The 16,610-nt window shown below is 44.6% G+C and overlaps 1 protein-coding gene across 6 annotated transcripts in view; it reads left to right on the forward strand.

Annotated features, from left to right (window-relative positions):
- Positions 1-16,610, forward strand: part of strbp (spermatid perinuclear RNA binding protein) — a 122,391-nt gene that overhangs the window by 71,880 nt on the left and 33,901 nt on the right. For 4 of the 6 annotated variants that reach the window (XM_064942094.1, XM_064942099.1, XM_064942095.1 and 1 more), the window contains 3 exons: positions 2,567-2,904; positions 3,151-3,316; positions 8,606-8,750. In XM_064942094.1, the coding sequence (XP_064798166.1) occupies positions 2,567-2,904; positions 3,151-3,316; positions 8,606-8,750 (649 nt within the window). Of the gene's footprint in view, positions 1-2,109; positions 2,182-2,271; positions 2,310-2,566; positions 2,905-3,150; positions 3,317-8,605; positions 8,751-16,610 lie in introns of those variants that run through there. The other 2 variants (XM_064942097.1, XM_064942100.1) reach the window with 2 other exon arrangements.

Raw genomic sequence — 16,610 nt, forward strand, 5'->3', positions numbered from 1 at the left:
ATAAATGTATTTTCCTACGAGCACTGCCTTTGCTACTTTATTTAGGGAAAATGTACGTACGTACGGATGGCAATTGTGATATGTGGTTGTCTCACCCAGCTATCTTATGATGAATGCACTAATTGTAAGTCGCTCGAGATAAGAGCGTCTACTAAATGACTAAAGTGTAGACATGTATATAGCCTCGCTACTGTTATTTTTCACTGTCTTTTTACTGTTGTTTTTATTTCTTTACCTACCTATTGTTCATCTAATACTTTTTTGCACTGTTGGTTAGAGCCTGTAAGTAAGCATTTCACTGTAAGGTCTACACCAGTTGTATGCGGCGCGCACGTGACAAATAAACTTTTGATTTGGGGTGAGTGGAGCAGTGGTCCAAGGCACTGCATCGCGGGGCTACCTGTGCCACTAGAGATCTTGGGTTCGAGTCCAGGTTATGTCGCAGCACCCGCGACCGGGAGACCCATGGGGTGGCGCATAATTGGCCCAGCGTTGTCTGGGTTATGGGAGGGTTTGGCCGGCAGGATGTCCTTGTCCCATCACGCACTAGCGACTCTTGTGGCTGGCCGGTTGCGGTGCACACTGACACGGTTGCCAGGTGTACGGTGTCTCCTTCGACACATTGGTGCAGCTGGCTTCCGGGTTAAGTTGGCATTGTGTCAAGGAGCAGTGCGGCATGGTTGGGTTGTGTTTTGGAGGAGGCACGGCTCTCGACCTTCGCCTCTCCTGAGTATTTACGGGAGTTTCAGTGTTGAGACAAGACTGTAGCTACCAATTGGATACCACGAAATTGGGGAGAAAACGGGGGGGGGGGGGGGGGGGGGTGAATATATGATAATAGTAATAAAATGTAAAATGTAGAGATATGAATTTGAAATAGATAAGAGAATGGGGCCAGTTCCCCCAGCACTGCTGTTCCCTCCTCCCCCTTAGCAGTGCGGGTGAGTCAGGGGGAGGCTGAGAGCTGGTTGCTTGATTAAATTAGATGAGGTGGGGGAGTCAGGGAGGTTAGGATGGAATTGAATTCGACTTGATTGAGGATGGTTAGGAGAGGGGGCAGACAGTGTGATGTGCTGGGGTCGCTGCCATCAGATGGAGGCTGTCATTGGCTTTAAATTGATTTCCCACCCATAAGGATGATACATGTGCTGGCAGTGCCTTCAGAAAGTATTCATACCCCTCGACTTATTCCACATTTTGTTGAGTTACATCTTGAATTCAAAATGGATTCAATTATTGTTGTTTTTCTCACCCATCTACACACACACTAATGTTTTTAGACAGATTTAAAAAAAATAAAAAGGAATATCTCATTTACGTAAGTAATTCACAACCCTGAGTCAATACAATACTTTGTAGAAGCACATTTGGCAGTGATTACAGCTGTGAGTCTTTCTGGGTAATTCTCTAAGCACTTTCCACACCTGGATTGTGCAAGATTTGACCATTATACTTTTCAAAAACATAATGATGGTGTTGGAGTCGTGCCTGGACACGCAGTCGGGTGTGAACAGGGAGTACAGGAGGGGACTAAGCACGTTCCCCTGAGGGGCCCCCGTGGTGAGGATCAGTGGGGCAGATGTGTTGTTGCCTACCCTTACCACCTGGGGTAGTCCAGGATCCAGTTGCAGAGGGAGGTGCTTAGTGCCAAAGCAGCAACTACTCTTCCTGGGGTCCAAACAAATGAAGGCAATCATGTTTGTGATAAGATAGTAAAGTAAAACTGCAAAACATATTACAAAGAAATTAACTTTATGTCCTGAATACAAAGCGGTATATTTGGGGCAAATCCAACACATCACTGAGTACCAGTATTCATATGGTGTTACTGTGAGTGGGCCAGTGATGCAAAATCTCAATTTAATTCATTTTAAATTCTAGGTTTAACACGAACAAAATGTGGAAATAAGTCGAGAGATGTGAATACTTTCTGAAGTTATTAACCACACACACACACACACACACACACACACACACACACGGACTGAGAGATCAAAGTGTTGACAGACGTTTTAATGCTGGCTGCGTCTCCCCGGCACTGCTCCAGGAGATAGTTCAGTTTGACAGGGGTGTGGTGAGAGGTGTGTGTGAGCGTGCAAATGGAATTCAAGTTGCCAGTAGTGGCCTCTCCATAGTGAACTACAATATGGCCGGTTGCAGGGAGCAGCAGCACAGGGCATGGTGAGAACACACACACACACACGGCACAGGACAGGGTGTGAACAGAGCAGAGCAGAACAGAGCAGACAGGGCTGTTAGAGGATATGTTACCTGGGCAGACGTTTGTTTGGCCATCCGTTGAAGCTGAGGTGAGTTTGATTGATTAAAGTTTAATCTGCTGCTGAATGCTTTTCTCCAGAGGTGCCCTTGGAACTACTAACAAGACTGGCTGTGTTTGCAAGAAATAGAAAATAGAGAAATAGTTTGGAAACAGAGGGGTGTGTTTGTATGTGTGTGTGTGAACTGTTCATTGTGTTTCTAACTGACTCTCCTTCCATCCTCCTCTCTCTCTCCCTCTTATCTATCTTTCTCTCTTTTTCTTTACCTCTTCTCTCCCCCCCTAAAGAGGTCCTTCCGTTCGTTCGGTAATGATGACCGTCACGTCATGGCCAAACACTCCACCATCTATCCATCGTCGCCTGAACTGGAGGCGGTCCAGACCCTGGTGTCCACCGTGGAGGGTGCCCTCAAACACGTCTCTGATTGGATAGACCAGAGCAATGTCCAATCGGTGCAGAGTAACAGCCAGGCAGACGCAGCAGCCGGCCAGACAGACGGCCAGCCGAACCCCACAGACAGCACAATGACAGAGGCGGGTAGTGCTGACCATGACGACGACCTTAACGACGACCCCGACGTTAGTCCCAGCGCCAGCCCAGATGACTGCACAGACAGCGGTAGCAGGTGGGGTTCCCGAGTGATGCACGCTGCGATATAGGCCTCTGTGGTTCTGTTGCGTGTCTGCCAGGTCGACAGTCATTTTGTATTGGCTATTTTCTATTTCCAGATATTGGGAAATGTTGAGCCTTGACATTTATCTGTTTTCTCTAGTAACTCATGTAGTAGTACAGTTTATGTAGTTTAGGTAGTTAGTTGGTTAGTTAACCTATCCAATGTTTTAAGTGTAACCCAGCTGCCTGTTGTCCTCAGGGAGCCCGGTGGAGGTGTGCTGTGTGGGGTGATGAGGATCGGCCTGGTGGCTAAAGGTCTGCTCATCAAACAGGACATGGATCTGGAGCTGGTGCTGATGTGTAGAGAGAAACCCACTGATGCACTGCTGTGCACTGTCTGTGACAACCTGCCCCTGCAGATACAAGTAAGAGATATGAGAGAGACGGACGCACACAAACACACAAACACCAGGGTTTCCGTTAGCAGGTAATTGACCTCCCCCCCAAAAAAAATAAATATGAAAAGCAAAAACTTTGATAAATACAAATGTTTCCGGCCAAATTGACGGCTGGAAAAAACTATCCTTTTTGGTTACTACATGATTCCATATTTGTTATTTCATAATATTTGATATCTTCACTATTATTCTACAATGTATATTTTCAAATAAGTGTGGATCACCATTATTTGGACCGTATAGATTAATGAGCCAAATCTGTTTCACCATAATGAGATACAACTTTCAAATCTATTTATTATAACATATGTTTGTAAACTTAACATTCAAAAGTATGATTGAGTGTCCATATAGCTTGATATTGATAGTTGATATTGATAGTACCTTGATATTTGCATTGCTTCTAAGTCAACCTCAAATTGTTTACTGACAGCCCAGCTATCTTCGAGTAGACAAATAATTATTTTTATTCGTTAATGGAAATATATCACTCGATGTAATACATTTGGCCCTCGTGTTTATCAGTCTATGGATTAATATTGCTAAATGTAGTGGGATTTAATTGTGTGTATTTTCGTTAGTCGTCATGCATTTTATGTATCACGTGCTCACAACGTACCTATTTTGAGGGGAATATCACTTGTCAGACGGCACACGAGCACCTACTGCAGCTCCTCAATCAGCTCGTTGCTGCCGGAGTGAAACGTGGGCTTTTATAAACTCCGTCATTGCGCAACAATTCTAAATGCAATCGCGTGTTTAAAAAAAAAAAAAAATGTTGTGACCGCGATTAAGAGCTACTCTTTTTGTTTCTCAGCTGGTAATTGAAGCGCCTCTCCCATTCGCCATTCAGGTGCATAGGCAACGGTCGGCAGGCTACATCAGTGCGTCACCCATCATTTTGCAACGTGAGCTGGAAGCAGTATGCATCTACTTAAGTGATTTGCAACCTAAACGTTTTACTTCATATTGTGAGGCGCGTCTTTCTTACCTTGTTTCAAAGTCGCCTATTAAAAATCCTACCATAGAAATGTGCAGGCAATTATTTTATAAAGACTTCCTCGTATGCCATTGAAAACAGGATTTCTCTCCTGTTCTATTGGTTTTCAAATCAACTTTCTTTCGTTGTCCAGAAGCCGAAGGCACAATCCTAGTTATATTAGCTACATCTTTAGATTCTCCCACTTTTTACGTTTCTAACTGAGAGTTTCATCTCTGTCATGTATTTAACCGCTGGCATCAGGTGTTCTTTTGTGAATTGCATTTTGGCAAATGTTTTGAAAATGATGTTTTATTACAGGAGTTGCATGTTCTGTTAAAATGAATTACCATAATTTAAATGTGGTTTCTCTCATTCTAAGCACTGCAGGTGGATGCCCTAATGGGTTATATGCACCCAATGCAAATGAGTCCGGTAAATTTCTCAAATGGCCTGTAAATTAAAATCTTCCCAGTCACGTTGTCCGGCGCCACGGAAACCCTGACACACACACACTGCTCTGTGGAACCCATTCATTCAGCAGTCTGTACTATATTGGACTTGTGTATTCTCCACCTGTAGATAGGAGACACTCAGTGCCTGTGCGCAGAAGGTCTGGCTAGATCGGGTTTTGTAACGCTGACCAAAGTCAGTCCTTCTTACACCCCCGCCAACCTCTCCTCATAGTGCAGTCGTCGCGGAGAGGGCAGCAACAGAAGCCAGGAGACGAGAGGCTACGGTTCTATATATAAGCTGCTACCATGTGTAATTAATATAGGACTGTCAGCCAGGAGGTTTCCTAATTAGTCAAACACACATATGGCAGCAGAGGTATTCACCCGCGCACGGATACACACACGCACGTGGTTACGGCACGAGCACAAACACACGCGCGCTTGCGCGGTAGCAACGGAAAACACAAACACATGCTTGCGTGAGCATACATCTAGTTCAATGGTTATGAACTGGTATACTCATAAGAAATGCCACGGTATGCTTTCTAATCCTCAACACAATATTATTTTTCTTTCTTTATTTCACGTTATTTAACCAGGTAGGCCATTTGAGAAGTTCTCATTTACAACTGGCCAAGATAAAGCAAGATGCGCCCTGGCCAAGATAAAGAAAAGCAGTGTGACACAAACAACACAGACTTACACATGGGATAAACAAATGTACAGTCAATAACACAGTAGAACAATTTGTGTACAGTGTGTGCAAATGTAGTAAGATTAGGGAGGTAAGGCAATAAATAGGCCATAGTGGCGAAATACTTTGAATTTTGCAATTAAACACTGGAGTGATAGATGATGAATGTGCAGAAGATGAATGTGCAAGTATAGATACTGACGTGCAAAGGAGCAAAAAAAATAATAACAATATGGGATGAGGTAGTTGGGAGGGCTATTTACAGATTGGCTGTGTACAGGTACAGTGATCGGTAAGCTGCTCCGACAGCTTTATGTTTAAAGTTAGTGAGGGAGATATAAGACTCCAGCTTCAGTGATTTTTGCAATTTGTTCCAGTCATTGGCAGCAGAGAACTGGAAGGAAAGGCGGCCAAAGGAGGAGTTGGCTTTGGGGATGACCAGTGAAATATACCTGCTGGAGCACGTGCTACGAGTGGGTGCTGCTATGGTGACCAGTGACCTGTGATAAGGCGGGGCTTTACCTAGTAAAGACTTTTAAAGATGATCTGGAGCCAGTGGGTTTGGTGCCGAATATGAAGCGAGGGCCAGCCAACGAGAGCATATAGGGCACAGTGGTGGGTAGTATATGGGGCTCTGGTGACAAAATGGATGGCACTGTGATAGACTACATCCAATTTGCTGAGTAGAGTGTTGGAGGCTATTTTGTAAATGACATCGCCGAAGTCAAGGATCGGTAGGATAGTCAGTTTTACAAGGGTATATTTGGCAGCATGAGTGAAGGATGCTTTGTTGTGAAATAGGAAGCTTATTCTGGATTTAATTTTGGATTGGGCATGCTTAATGTAAGTCTGGAAGGAGAGTTTACAGTCTAACCAGACACCTAGGTATTTGTAGTTGTCCACGTATTCTAAGTCAGAACCGTTCAGAGTAGTGATGCTAGACTGGCGGGCAGCGATCGGTTGAAGAGCATGCATTTAGTTTTACTTGCATTTAAGAGCAGTTGGAGGCCACTGAAGGAGTGCTGTATGGCATTGAAGCTCATCTGGAGGTTTGTTAACACAGCGTCCAAAGAAGGGCCAGATGTATATAGAAGGGTATTGTCTGCATAGAGGTGGATCAGAGAATCACCAGCAGCAAGAGCAATCATTGATGTATACAAAGAAAAGAGTCGGCCCGAGAATTGAACCCTGTGGCACCCCCTTCGAGACTGCCAGCGGTCCGGACAACATTTCGATTTGACTCTATCTGAGAAGTAGTTGGTGAACAAGGCGAGGCAGTCATTTGAGAAACCAAAGCTGTTGAGTCTTCCGATAAGAATGCGGTGACAGAGTCAAAAGCCTTGGCCAGGTTGATGTAGAAGGCTGCACGGTATTGTCTTTTATCGATGACGGTTATAATATCGTTTAGTACCTTGAGAGGTGCACCCATGACCCACTCGGAAACCAGATTGCGTAGCGGAGAAGGTACGGTGGGATTCGAAATGGTTGGTGATCTGTTTGTTAACTTGGCTTTCGAAGAGCTTAGAAAGGCAGGGAAGGATAGATATAGGTCTGTAACAGTTTGGGTCAAGGGTGTCTCCCCCTTTGAAGAGGGGGATGACCGCGGCAGCTTTCCAATATTTAGGGATCTCAGACGATACTAAAGAGAGGTTGAACAGGCTAGTAATATAGGGGTTGCAATAATCATTTTAGAAAGAGAGGGTCCAGATTTGGGGCGGCAGGGTAGCCTAGTGGTAGAGCTGTTGACCGGGGTAGGGATAGCCAGGTGGAAAGCATGGCCAGCCATAGAAAAATGCTTATTGAAATTCTCGATTATCGTGGATTTATCGGTGGTGACAGTGTTTCCTGGCCTCAGTGCAGTGGGCAGCTGGGAGGAGGTGCTCTTATTCTCCATGGACTTTACAGTGTCCCAGACTTTTTTGGAGTTTGTGCTACAGGATGCAAATTTCTGTTTGAAAAAGCTAGCCTTTGCTTTCCTGACTGCCTGTGTATATATGGCCTCATATAGCTTGGTGTAGAGTTCACAGTACACCCATAGCAGCATTTTCTTGGCCTTGGTTTAAATTGAGGCCTACATTTCCATGTTAGCACATGCTCATAGCCATATCAGAGCTACATTTTGGCTTGTTTTCCCATATGTCAGTGGAATGTTGTGTGAAACTTGTGGGACATTTATGGTTCTGTCTTATTAGCCCAAGCCCTTTCCCATCTCCTCTCTCCCCCTCTTCCATGGCCCCCTCTCCCTCCCTCTCTTCTCTTGCCGGCCCCCTCCATGTTAAATAGCCGGTCAGAGAGGCATCCAGTGTCATGAGTGGGAGTCAGCATCCCAGTGCTTTAGATCACATTGTAATGGATTGCAGATTGGTCCTGTGTGGCTCGCTGCACAGTTAAACAGCCAACACACTAGCTATGTATCCTTGAGGTTGTGTGTGTGTTTTTTAATGTATATTTGGTAGTGTATTTGTGTGTGTCTTTATGTCTGTGCGAGGGTTTATGTCTCTTTGTGTGTGTGTGTGTGTGTATGGCTGTCTGAGTGCTGCTGACACTCTAAAATTCATCATCTGATCTTAAGCCGGATCACTGGGGCCAGAGGTAATTGATTTCCCTTGTATGAGAGGAGAATTAATAAAAAGGACTGACACACACACACACACACACACACACACACACACACACACACACACACACACACACACACACACACACACACACACACACACACACACATCTTAATTGTGTGTGTGTGTGGGGGAAGAATGCATAAAAAGGACATGCACATTGTAATTGTGTGGCTGGCATTAATACAAGGGATTATAGCTACAGAACTAGCTTTCAGCCTCCACATCAAACAATGTTGTTTTCAATCAGGGCCCTTTTTTCTTTCTTTCTTTTTATTCTCCCCCTCGCTCTCTCTTCTCATAATCTGCTTTGTAAATGCATTGTCTGTGTGTGTGTGTGTGTGTGTGTGTGTGTGTGTGTGTGTAATGCACTGTTGGTGATTTGGCTTGCTCTTAACGGCTTGCACAGCCTGGACTGAGACCAGCTGAGATTTTCATGACCCAAGCCAAGGGTCAAGTGCAGTTTGTCCTGGCTGTGACCTTTAACCCTTGATCTCTGACCCCTAACAGAAGTTAACCGAAGACAAGTATGAGGTGCAGCGCTGTGTGCCAGAGGCAGCCATCTTGGTGTGTAGTACGACAGAGCCAAAACTCACCCTGAAGGTCACCCTCACCTCCCCACAGATGAGAGAGGACAGCGACACGGACGAACAAGGTACCACAATCACATCTGTTTCGCTGTTGTTTTTGTGTTTATGTGTGTCTTTTTCTCTTCCAACGGAGGTAGTGAAATGGGTTTAAGGGGGAAATAAAATGAGTTGGTCTTTACATGGACATAGAGGGGGGAGGTATTGAGGTGTGTAGGTTTGCATACACATGTTTGTGCGCACATCTGTGTGTATGATTTATGCTACTGCAGAGAGCAGCAGCACTAGTGTTGTTAGCAGGACTCCACTGGGACACAGTAAGCTTTGAAAATATATCTATGGCCCTCTCCCAAAGCTACGCCCGTATTCCAATCCTCCTGCCTTGGGGAGACAATACATGGATAAGACAAGATGCCATATTCCCTCGACACTAACTCTTCATCAAACTTGCGCACGGTGTGCACGTATAGTGCCTTGCAAAAGTATTCATCCCGCTTGGTGTTTTTCCTATTTTGTTGCATTACAACCTGTAATTTAAATACATTTTTATTTGTATTTCATGTAATGGACATACACAAAATAGTCCAAATTGGTGAAGTGAAATGAAAAAAAAAAATAAAACAAACTGAAAAGTTGTGCATGCATATGTATTCATTTGCTATGAAGCCCCTAAATAAGATCTGGTGCAACCAATTACCTTCAGAAGTCACATAATTAGTTAAATAAACTCCACCTGTGTGCGATCTAAGTGTAACATGATCTCAGCATATATACACCTGTTTCCGAAAGGCCCCAGCGTCTGCAACACTACAAAGCAAGGGGTATCACCAAGCAAGTGGCACCATGAAGACCAAGGAGCTCTCCAAACAGGTCAGGGACAAAGTTGTGGAGAAGTACAGATCAGGGTTGGGTTATAAAAAAATATCAAACACTTTGACCATCCCACGGAGCTCCATGAAATCCATTATTAAAACATGGAAAGAATATGGCACCACAACAAACCTGCCAAGAGAGGGCCGTCCACCAAAACTCACGGACCAGGCAAGGAGGGCATTCATCAGAGAGGCAACAAAGAGACCAAAGATAACTCTGAAGGAGCTGCAAAGGTCCACAGTATCTGTCTATAGGACCACTTTAAGCCGTACATTCAACAGAGCTGGGCTTTATGGAAGAGTGGCCAGAAAAAAGCCATTGCTTAAAGAAAAAAATAAGCAAACATGTTTGGTGTTTGCCAAAAGGCATGTGGGAGACTCCCCAAACATATGGAAGAAGGTACTCTGGTCAGATGAGACTAAAATGTAGCTATTTGGCCATCAAGGAAAACACAATGTCTGGTGCAAACCCTACTACACCTCTCATCAACCCGAGGTCACCATCCCCACATTGAAGCATGGTGGTGGCAGCATCATGCTCTGGGGAAACTGGTCAGAATTGAAGGAATGATGGATGGTGCTAAATACAGGAAATTCTTGAGGGAAACTGTTTCAGTCTTCCAGAGATTTGAGACTGGGAAGGAGGTTCACCTTCCAGCAGGACAATGACCCTACGCATACTGCTAAAGCAACACATGAGTGGTTTAAGGGGAAACATTTAAATGTCTTTGAATGGCCTAGTCAAAGCCCAGACCTCAATCCAATTGAGAATCTGTGGTATGACTTAAAGATCGCTGTACACCAGTGGAACCAATCCAACTTGAAGCAGCTGTAGCAGTTTTGCCTTGAAGAATGGGCAAAAGTCCCAGTGGCTAGATGTGCCAAGCTTATAGAGACATAGCCCAAGAGACTTGCAGCTGTAATTGCTGCAAAAGGTGGCTCTACAAAGTATTGACTTTGGGGGGTGAATAGTTATGCACGCTCAAGTTTAAATTTTTTTGTTTGTTATTTCTTATCAAATCACATACACATGGTTAGCAAATGTTAATGCGAGTGTAGCGAAATTCTTGTGCTTCTAGTTGCGACCATGCAGTAATATCTAACAAGTAATCTAAATTAACAATTTCACAACAGCTACCTTATACACACAAGTGCAAAGGAATGAATAAGAATATGTACATAAAAATATATGAGTGAGCGATGGCCGAACTGCATAGGCAAGATGCAGTAAATCTTGCCTATGCTGTTCGGCCATCGCTCATTCATATATTTTTGTTTCACAATAAAAATGATTTTGCACCTTGAAAGTGGTAGGCATGTTGTGCAAATCAAACGATACAAACCTTCCAAAAATACTTTTTTTATTCCAGGTTGTAAGGCTACAAAATAGGAAAAATCTCAAGGTGGGTGAATTCTTTCGCAAGCCACTGTACACACACGCGCATGCGCACACACCACTCTGTAACATAAAGTCATTTATCCAGCAGTCTGGGCCATATTAGTCTCAAATCTGTAATGACGTGCTTTCCTAAAAGCCAGAAGAAAAGTGGTAAACATAGTCGCGGTCATAGTGAATCTTCACACTACTATGCTGCCTCAGCAGCCCTGTAGCATGTATCATGGTCAACACCAACACTCTACATTTGACCCATGGGCCTCTCTTGACTAACCAAACAGCCAGAGGGCTGGGAGAAGGAAAATTGAATCCAATTTGATTTGTCACATGCGCCGAATACAACACCGTGAAATGCTTACTTTACAAACCCTTCACCAACAATGCAGGTCAAGAAATGGAGTTGATAAAATATTTACTAAATAAACGAAAGTTTACACAATTTTATCAATCAAAAAGTAACACAATAAATGTACAAGAATAACGAGGCGATATACAGGGTGTACCGGTACTGAGTCAATGTGCGGATAATGGATAATGAACAGCAAGTAGCAGCAGTGCAAAAACAAGTGGGGGGGGGGGGCTGGCTATGTAGATAGTTCAGGTGGCCATTTGATTAGTTGTTCAGCAGTCTTATGGCTTGGGTGTAGACGCTGTTAAAAAGCCTTTTGGTCCTAGACGTGGCACTCCGGTATCACTTGCCCGTGCGGTAGCAGAGAGAACAGTCTATGACTTGGGTGACTGGAGTCTGACAATTTTTGGGGGGCCCGGGACAGGGAGCCGGGACAGGGAGCCGGGACAGGGCAGAGTCAGAGCCCCACCCTAGAATACACATGTTCTCTCTGCAGATAAGACACCACCATCTATCTTTCTACCCCTTTCCTCTGTCTATCTTCTCTCCCTGTCTGTTTAACGGTCTATTTTCTCCCTCTCCCCGGGTCCTCACTAACCCTTGACTGAGTAAGATGAGGTTCGCGTGAGACCAAAGAAACCATACAGAAAAGGCCGGGGAAAATAACACGGATCTGATCGACACCCAGCCACCACATTCCTTTCTTTCTCATCATCACATTCTCCATCTCTTTCACATACCTGGGTAGTTTGTCACTTTGAGACTGTTCACTGTAAAGTGATGTTGTGAGAGCCGAAACATTGCCGCACAACATCCCTCAAAAGGGGTTATAAAATGGCAGCCGTTCCTGTCCTATCTCTCCTCCTCTGTCAGTGGTAGCCTACTGGTGGGGGGAGTGTGGCGTGTTGGTGTAATTGGGAAGAGGAGATGGGCGTGAGGTAGGGGTTTGCGTCCCAAATCACGCTCGAATCCCTATGGGCCCTGGTCAAAAGTAGTGCACTATATAGGGAATAGGGTGCTGTTTGGAACGTAGCGAGGGAGGGAGAGGGAGACATCTAGACCCCGACAAAATCAATAGCGGAGGCAGGAACGCACCCATCCATCGTGGTGCTGGTCCAGCTTGCTCGACAGTAAGGTCTGAGTGAGAGATGAGAGATGACACGGGGGCGGCTGTAGATCAAGGGGAACTACCCCTCCCCCCCGTACCGGTTGTATTTCCGGCGAGAGACGAGCGGGTCAAGGGCCCTGTCGCAGTGAGGAACGGCTCAGTGTCCCACAGCAACTCGCTGGCAACAGGAACTCATCACAGCAATTGGTATGAACCCAGGCTAGGTGTCTGTCTGTAAACAGTGTGTCTGTGCACAGTCTGTACAGTACATAGCTTAAAGAACAAGGCCGTCTCCAGAGTCTAATACCGTTGCATTACAAGATGAGGCACGACACTCTCTCCATTCGAATTAGCGATTAAACAAAGTGCGGTGTTTTGGTCTCAGCAGACCTTCGTTCGACATATATCTCCGGGTGTGATATCGCCCGCTGTGCCTTGCCTGGATGGTAATTTGTATGAGCCCACCATCAGTCCCAGTGGTGTCGGTACTCAGCTAAAAGAACGTGGCCATTTCAAAAGTCGAATATTGCCCACTCTGGATGGCACACCGCGTTGAGAGCCACTCCATTTCAATAGATACCGAGGCTGTATATATTCCTTTAAGATCGATAGGCAATGCTTTATGTATCCTATTAGGCAATGTCTTATGGAACCTTTTACTGTGCAGAATGTATCCATTTCAAGTTTCAATAAGTGCTCTTTCTGACACCGCTTTCTGACCCGTAATGGAATTATAAATTATACTACTGCTCTCTTATTTTGTGTTCAGATCAATGTATAGATTTCACAATTGTGCCGTAATGTAATTCATAATCAATCATTCATGTGAAGGAGGGTCGTGATTTATTGTGAACCAGATGAGATGCTGCAAAACAAACCTTGAATTTGTTTGCGCTTCCTGTTGGATAAACCGGTATTTGTCAGTGTGGGTTGGAGCACTGAAAGTCAGTATCAAAGAGCCATTCATAACCTCAGCCAGAGCTCGTTGTGTAGCTGAGTCGGGTGGTCTGACTGAGGAGAGATGATGTGAGAGAGAGAGAGAGAGAGGGTTAGAGAGAGAGGGTTGGAGAGAGATTGGGAGAGAGGGAAGGAGAAGAGAGGAATGAGTGAAATTAACCAGTGTAATGCCTTGAGTGGCCCCATATAGCGATGCTAAACTATTGTCCTCAATCCACACCGAGGGTAGAGGAGCTGGTGCAGTAGCTGTGCAGCTGAGAGTGTTGGAATAGTTGAATGGAGGGTGAGATAACCGATACGGGATAGAAAAATAACAGGCTACTTTATTCATCCATACGAGTCGCCTTGTTTTTCCCTGCTCCATACTCGGTGTACTAAAGCTGGTACAGTTCCTGGGGGTGCTGTATGATAAGTAGCAGGACAAATGCTGCTGATGTTATGATTAGCTTTAGGTCTGTTTTTATCTTCTCTGCACTCGTCTAGCTATGGGCCAGTTTCTCTGGGACATTGAGTACAGAGTGTGCTGCGGCTATTTCGCCTGCTCTCTGCTTCATGGAGGCATTGTAATAATCCACTCCAGAAGCAGCTGGGCACAGACACAGACACAAACACAAACACACACACACACACACACAAGGATTCCCATTGCTGACCTACTGCTTCAAATCAAATCAAATTGTGTTAGTCACATGCGCCGAAGGCAACAGTGAAATGCTTACTTACAAGCCCCTAACCAACATTGCAGTTTAAAAAATATGAATAAGAAATAAAAGCAGCAGTAAAATAACAATAGCGAGACCATATACAGGGGGTACCGGTACAGAGTCGATGTGCAGTGGCACCGGTTAGTCGAGGTAATTGAGGTAATATGTGCATGTAGGTAGAGTTATTAAAGTGACTATGCATAGATAATACAGTGGCTTGCGAAAGTATTCACCCCCTTGGCATTTTTCCTAAATTGTTGCCTTACAACCTGGAATTAAAATGGATTGTTGAGGGGTTTGCATCATTTGATTTACACAATGTGCCTACCACTTTGAAGATGCAAAATATTTTTTGGGGGGTGAAACAAACAAGAAATAAGACTTGAGCGTGCATAACTATTCATCCCCCCCAAAGTCAATACTTTGTAGAGACACCTTTTGTAGAAATTACAGCTGCAAGTCTCTTGGAGTATGTCTCTATAAACTTGGTACATCTAGCCACTGGGATTTTTGCCCATTCTTCAAGGCAAAACTGCTACAGCTCCTTCAAGTTGAATTGGTTCCACTGGTGTACAGCGATCTTTAAGTCATACCACAGATTCTCAATTGGTTTGAGTTCCGGGCTTTGACTAGGCCATTCCAAGACATTTAAATGTTTCCCCTTAAACCACATGAGTGTTGCTTCAGCAGTATGCTTAGGGTCATTGTCCTGCTGGAAGGTGAACCTCCGTCCCAGTCTCAAATCTCTTGAAGACTGAAACAGTTTCCCTCAAGAATTTCCCCTTATTTAGCGCCATCCATCATTCCTTCAATTCTGACCAGTTTCCCAGTCCCTGCCGATGAAAAACATCCACACAGCTTGATGCTGCCACCACCATGCTTCACTGTGGGATGGTGGTCTCGGGGTGATGAGAGGTGTTGGGTTTGCACCAGACATAGTGTTTTCCTTGATGGCCAAAAAGCTACATTTTAGTCTCATCTAACCAGAGTTCCTTCTTCCATATGTTTGTGGAGTCTCCCACATGCCTTTTGGCAAACACCAAATGTGTTTGCTTATTTTTTTCTTTAAGCAATGGCATTTTTCTGGCCACTCTTCCGTAAAGCCCAACTCTATGGAGTGTACGGCTTAAAATGGTCCTATGGACAGATACTCCAATCTCCGCTGTGGACCTTTGCAGCTCCTTCAGGCTTATCTTTGGTCTATTTGTTGCCTCTGATTACCGGCCTCCTTGCCTGGTCTATGAGTTGATGGGCTGCCCTCTCTTGGCAGGTTTGTTGTGGTGCCATATTCTTTCAATTTTTTAATATTGGATTTAATGGTGCTCCGTGGGATGTTCAAAGTTTTGGATATTATTTTATAACCCAACCCTGATCTGCACTTCTCCACAACTTTGTCCCTGACCTGTTTGGAGCGCTCCTTGGTCTTCATGGTGCCACTTGCTTGGTGATGCCCCTTGCTTAGTAGTGTTGCAGACTCTGGGGCCTTTCGGGAACAGGTGTAAATATGCTGAGATCATGTGACACTTAGATTGCACACAGGTGGACTTTATTTAACTAATTATGTGACTTCTGAAGGTAATTGGTTGCACCGTATCTTATTTAGGGGCTTCATAGCAAAGTGGGTGAATACATATGCACGCACCACTTTTGGAAACAAGTTATTTTTTAAATTTCACTTCACCAATTTGGACTATTTTGTGTATGTCCCTTACATGAAATCCAAATAAAAATGTATTTCAATTACAGGTTGTAATGCAACAAAATAGGAAAAACGCCAAGGGTGGGGGGGGGGGGGCAATGCAAATAGTCTGGGTAGCCATTTGATTAGATGTTCAGGAGTCTCATGGCTTGGGGGTAGAAGCTGTTTAGAAGCCTCTTGGACCTAGACTTGGCGCTCCGGTACCACTTGCCGTGCTGTAGCAGAGAGAATAGTCTGTGACTAGGGTGGCTGGAGTCTTTGACAAGTTTTAGGGCCTTCCTCTGACACCGCCTGATATAGAGGTCCTGGATGGCAGGAAGCTTGGCCCCAGGGATCTACTGGGCTGTACACACTACCTTCTGTAGTGCCTTGCGGTTGGAGGCCGGGCAGTTGCCATACCTGGCAGTGATGCAACCAGTCAGGATGCTTGAGTGCATGGAGAGGAATGGAGTGGAATTTACTAATGTGCTCATTGTAATGAGATATTCTGAAATAACAATGTAAGATCAATATTTTTTGTCTTATCACAATGTAAGATACGTGCTTTTGTCTTATCATAATAACCCTAGCTTTGCCTGGCATCCTAGACACATTTTTTCTGATCATATATATAGATGTCCAGGAAATATGGGTGTCAGGGTAAAAATGAAAATGATTGAGAATATTTATTTGACTTTGTTCTGGAAATGTGGATGGCTCTTCTAAGATACTTGAGAAGGAAGTTCTAACTATCTGAACAACTCCTCGGCCAATCGTTCGCTGTACTCCTGTCAGAACTTTGCCGTGGTCAACGTGTGTGTCCCTCTGTCGCGTGTTTCCCAATTCCAAATGGACCCCTATTGC

This window comes from Oncorhynchus masou, chromosome 28 (genome assembly GCF_036934945.1).
Source record: "Oncorhynchus masou masou isolate Uvic2021 chromosome 28, UVic_Omas_1.1, whole genome shotgun sequence".
In the NCBI taxonomy this organism is placed as follows: Eukaryota; Metazoa; Chordata; class Actinopteri; order Salmoniformes; family Salmonidae; genus Oncorhynchus; species Oncorhynchus masou.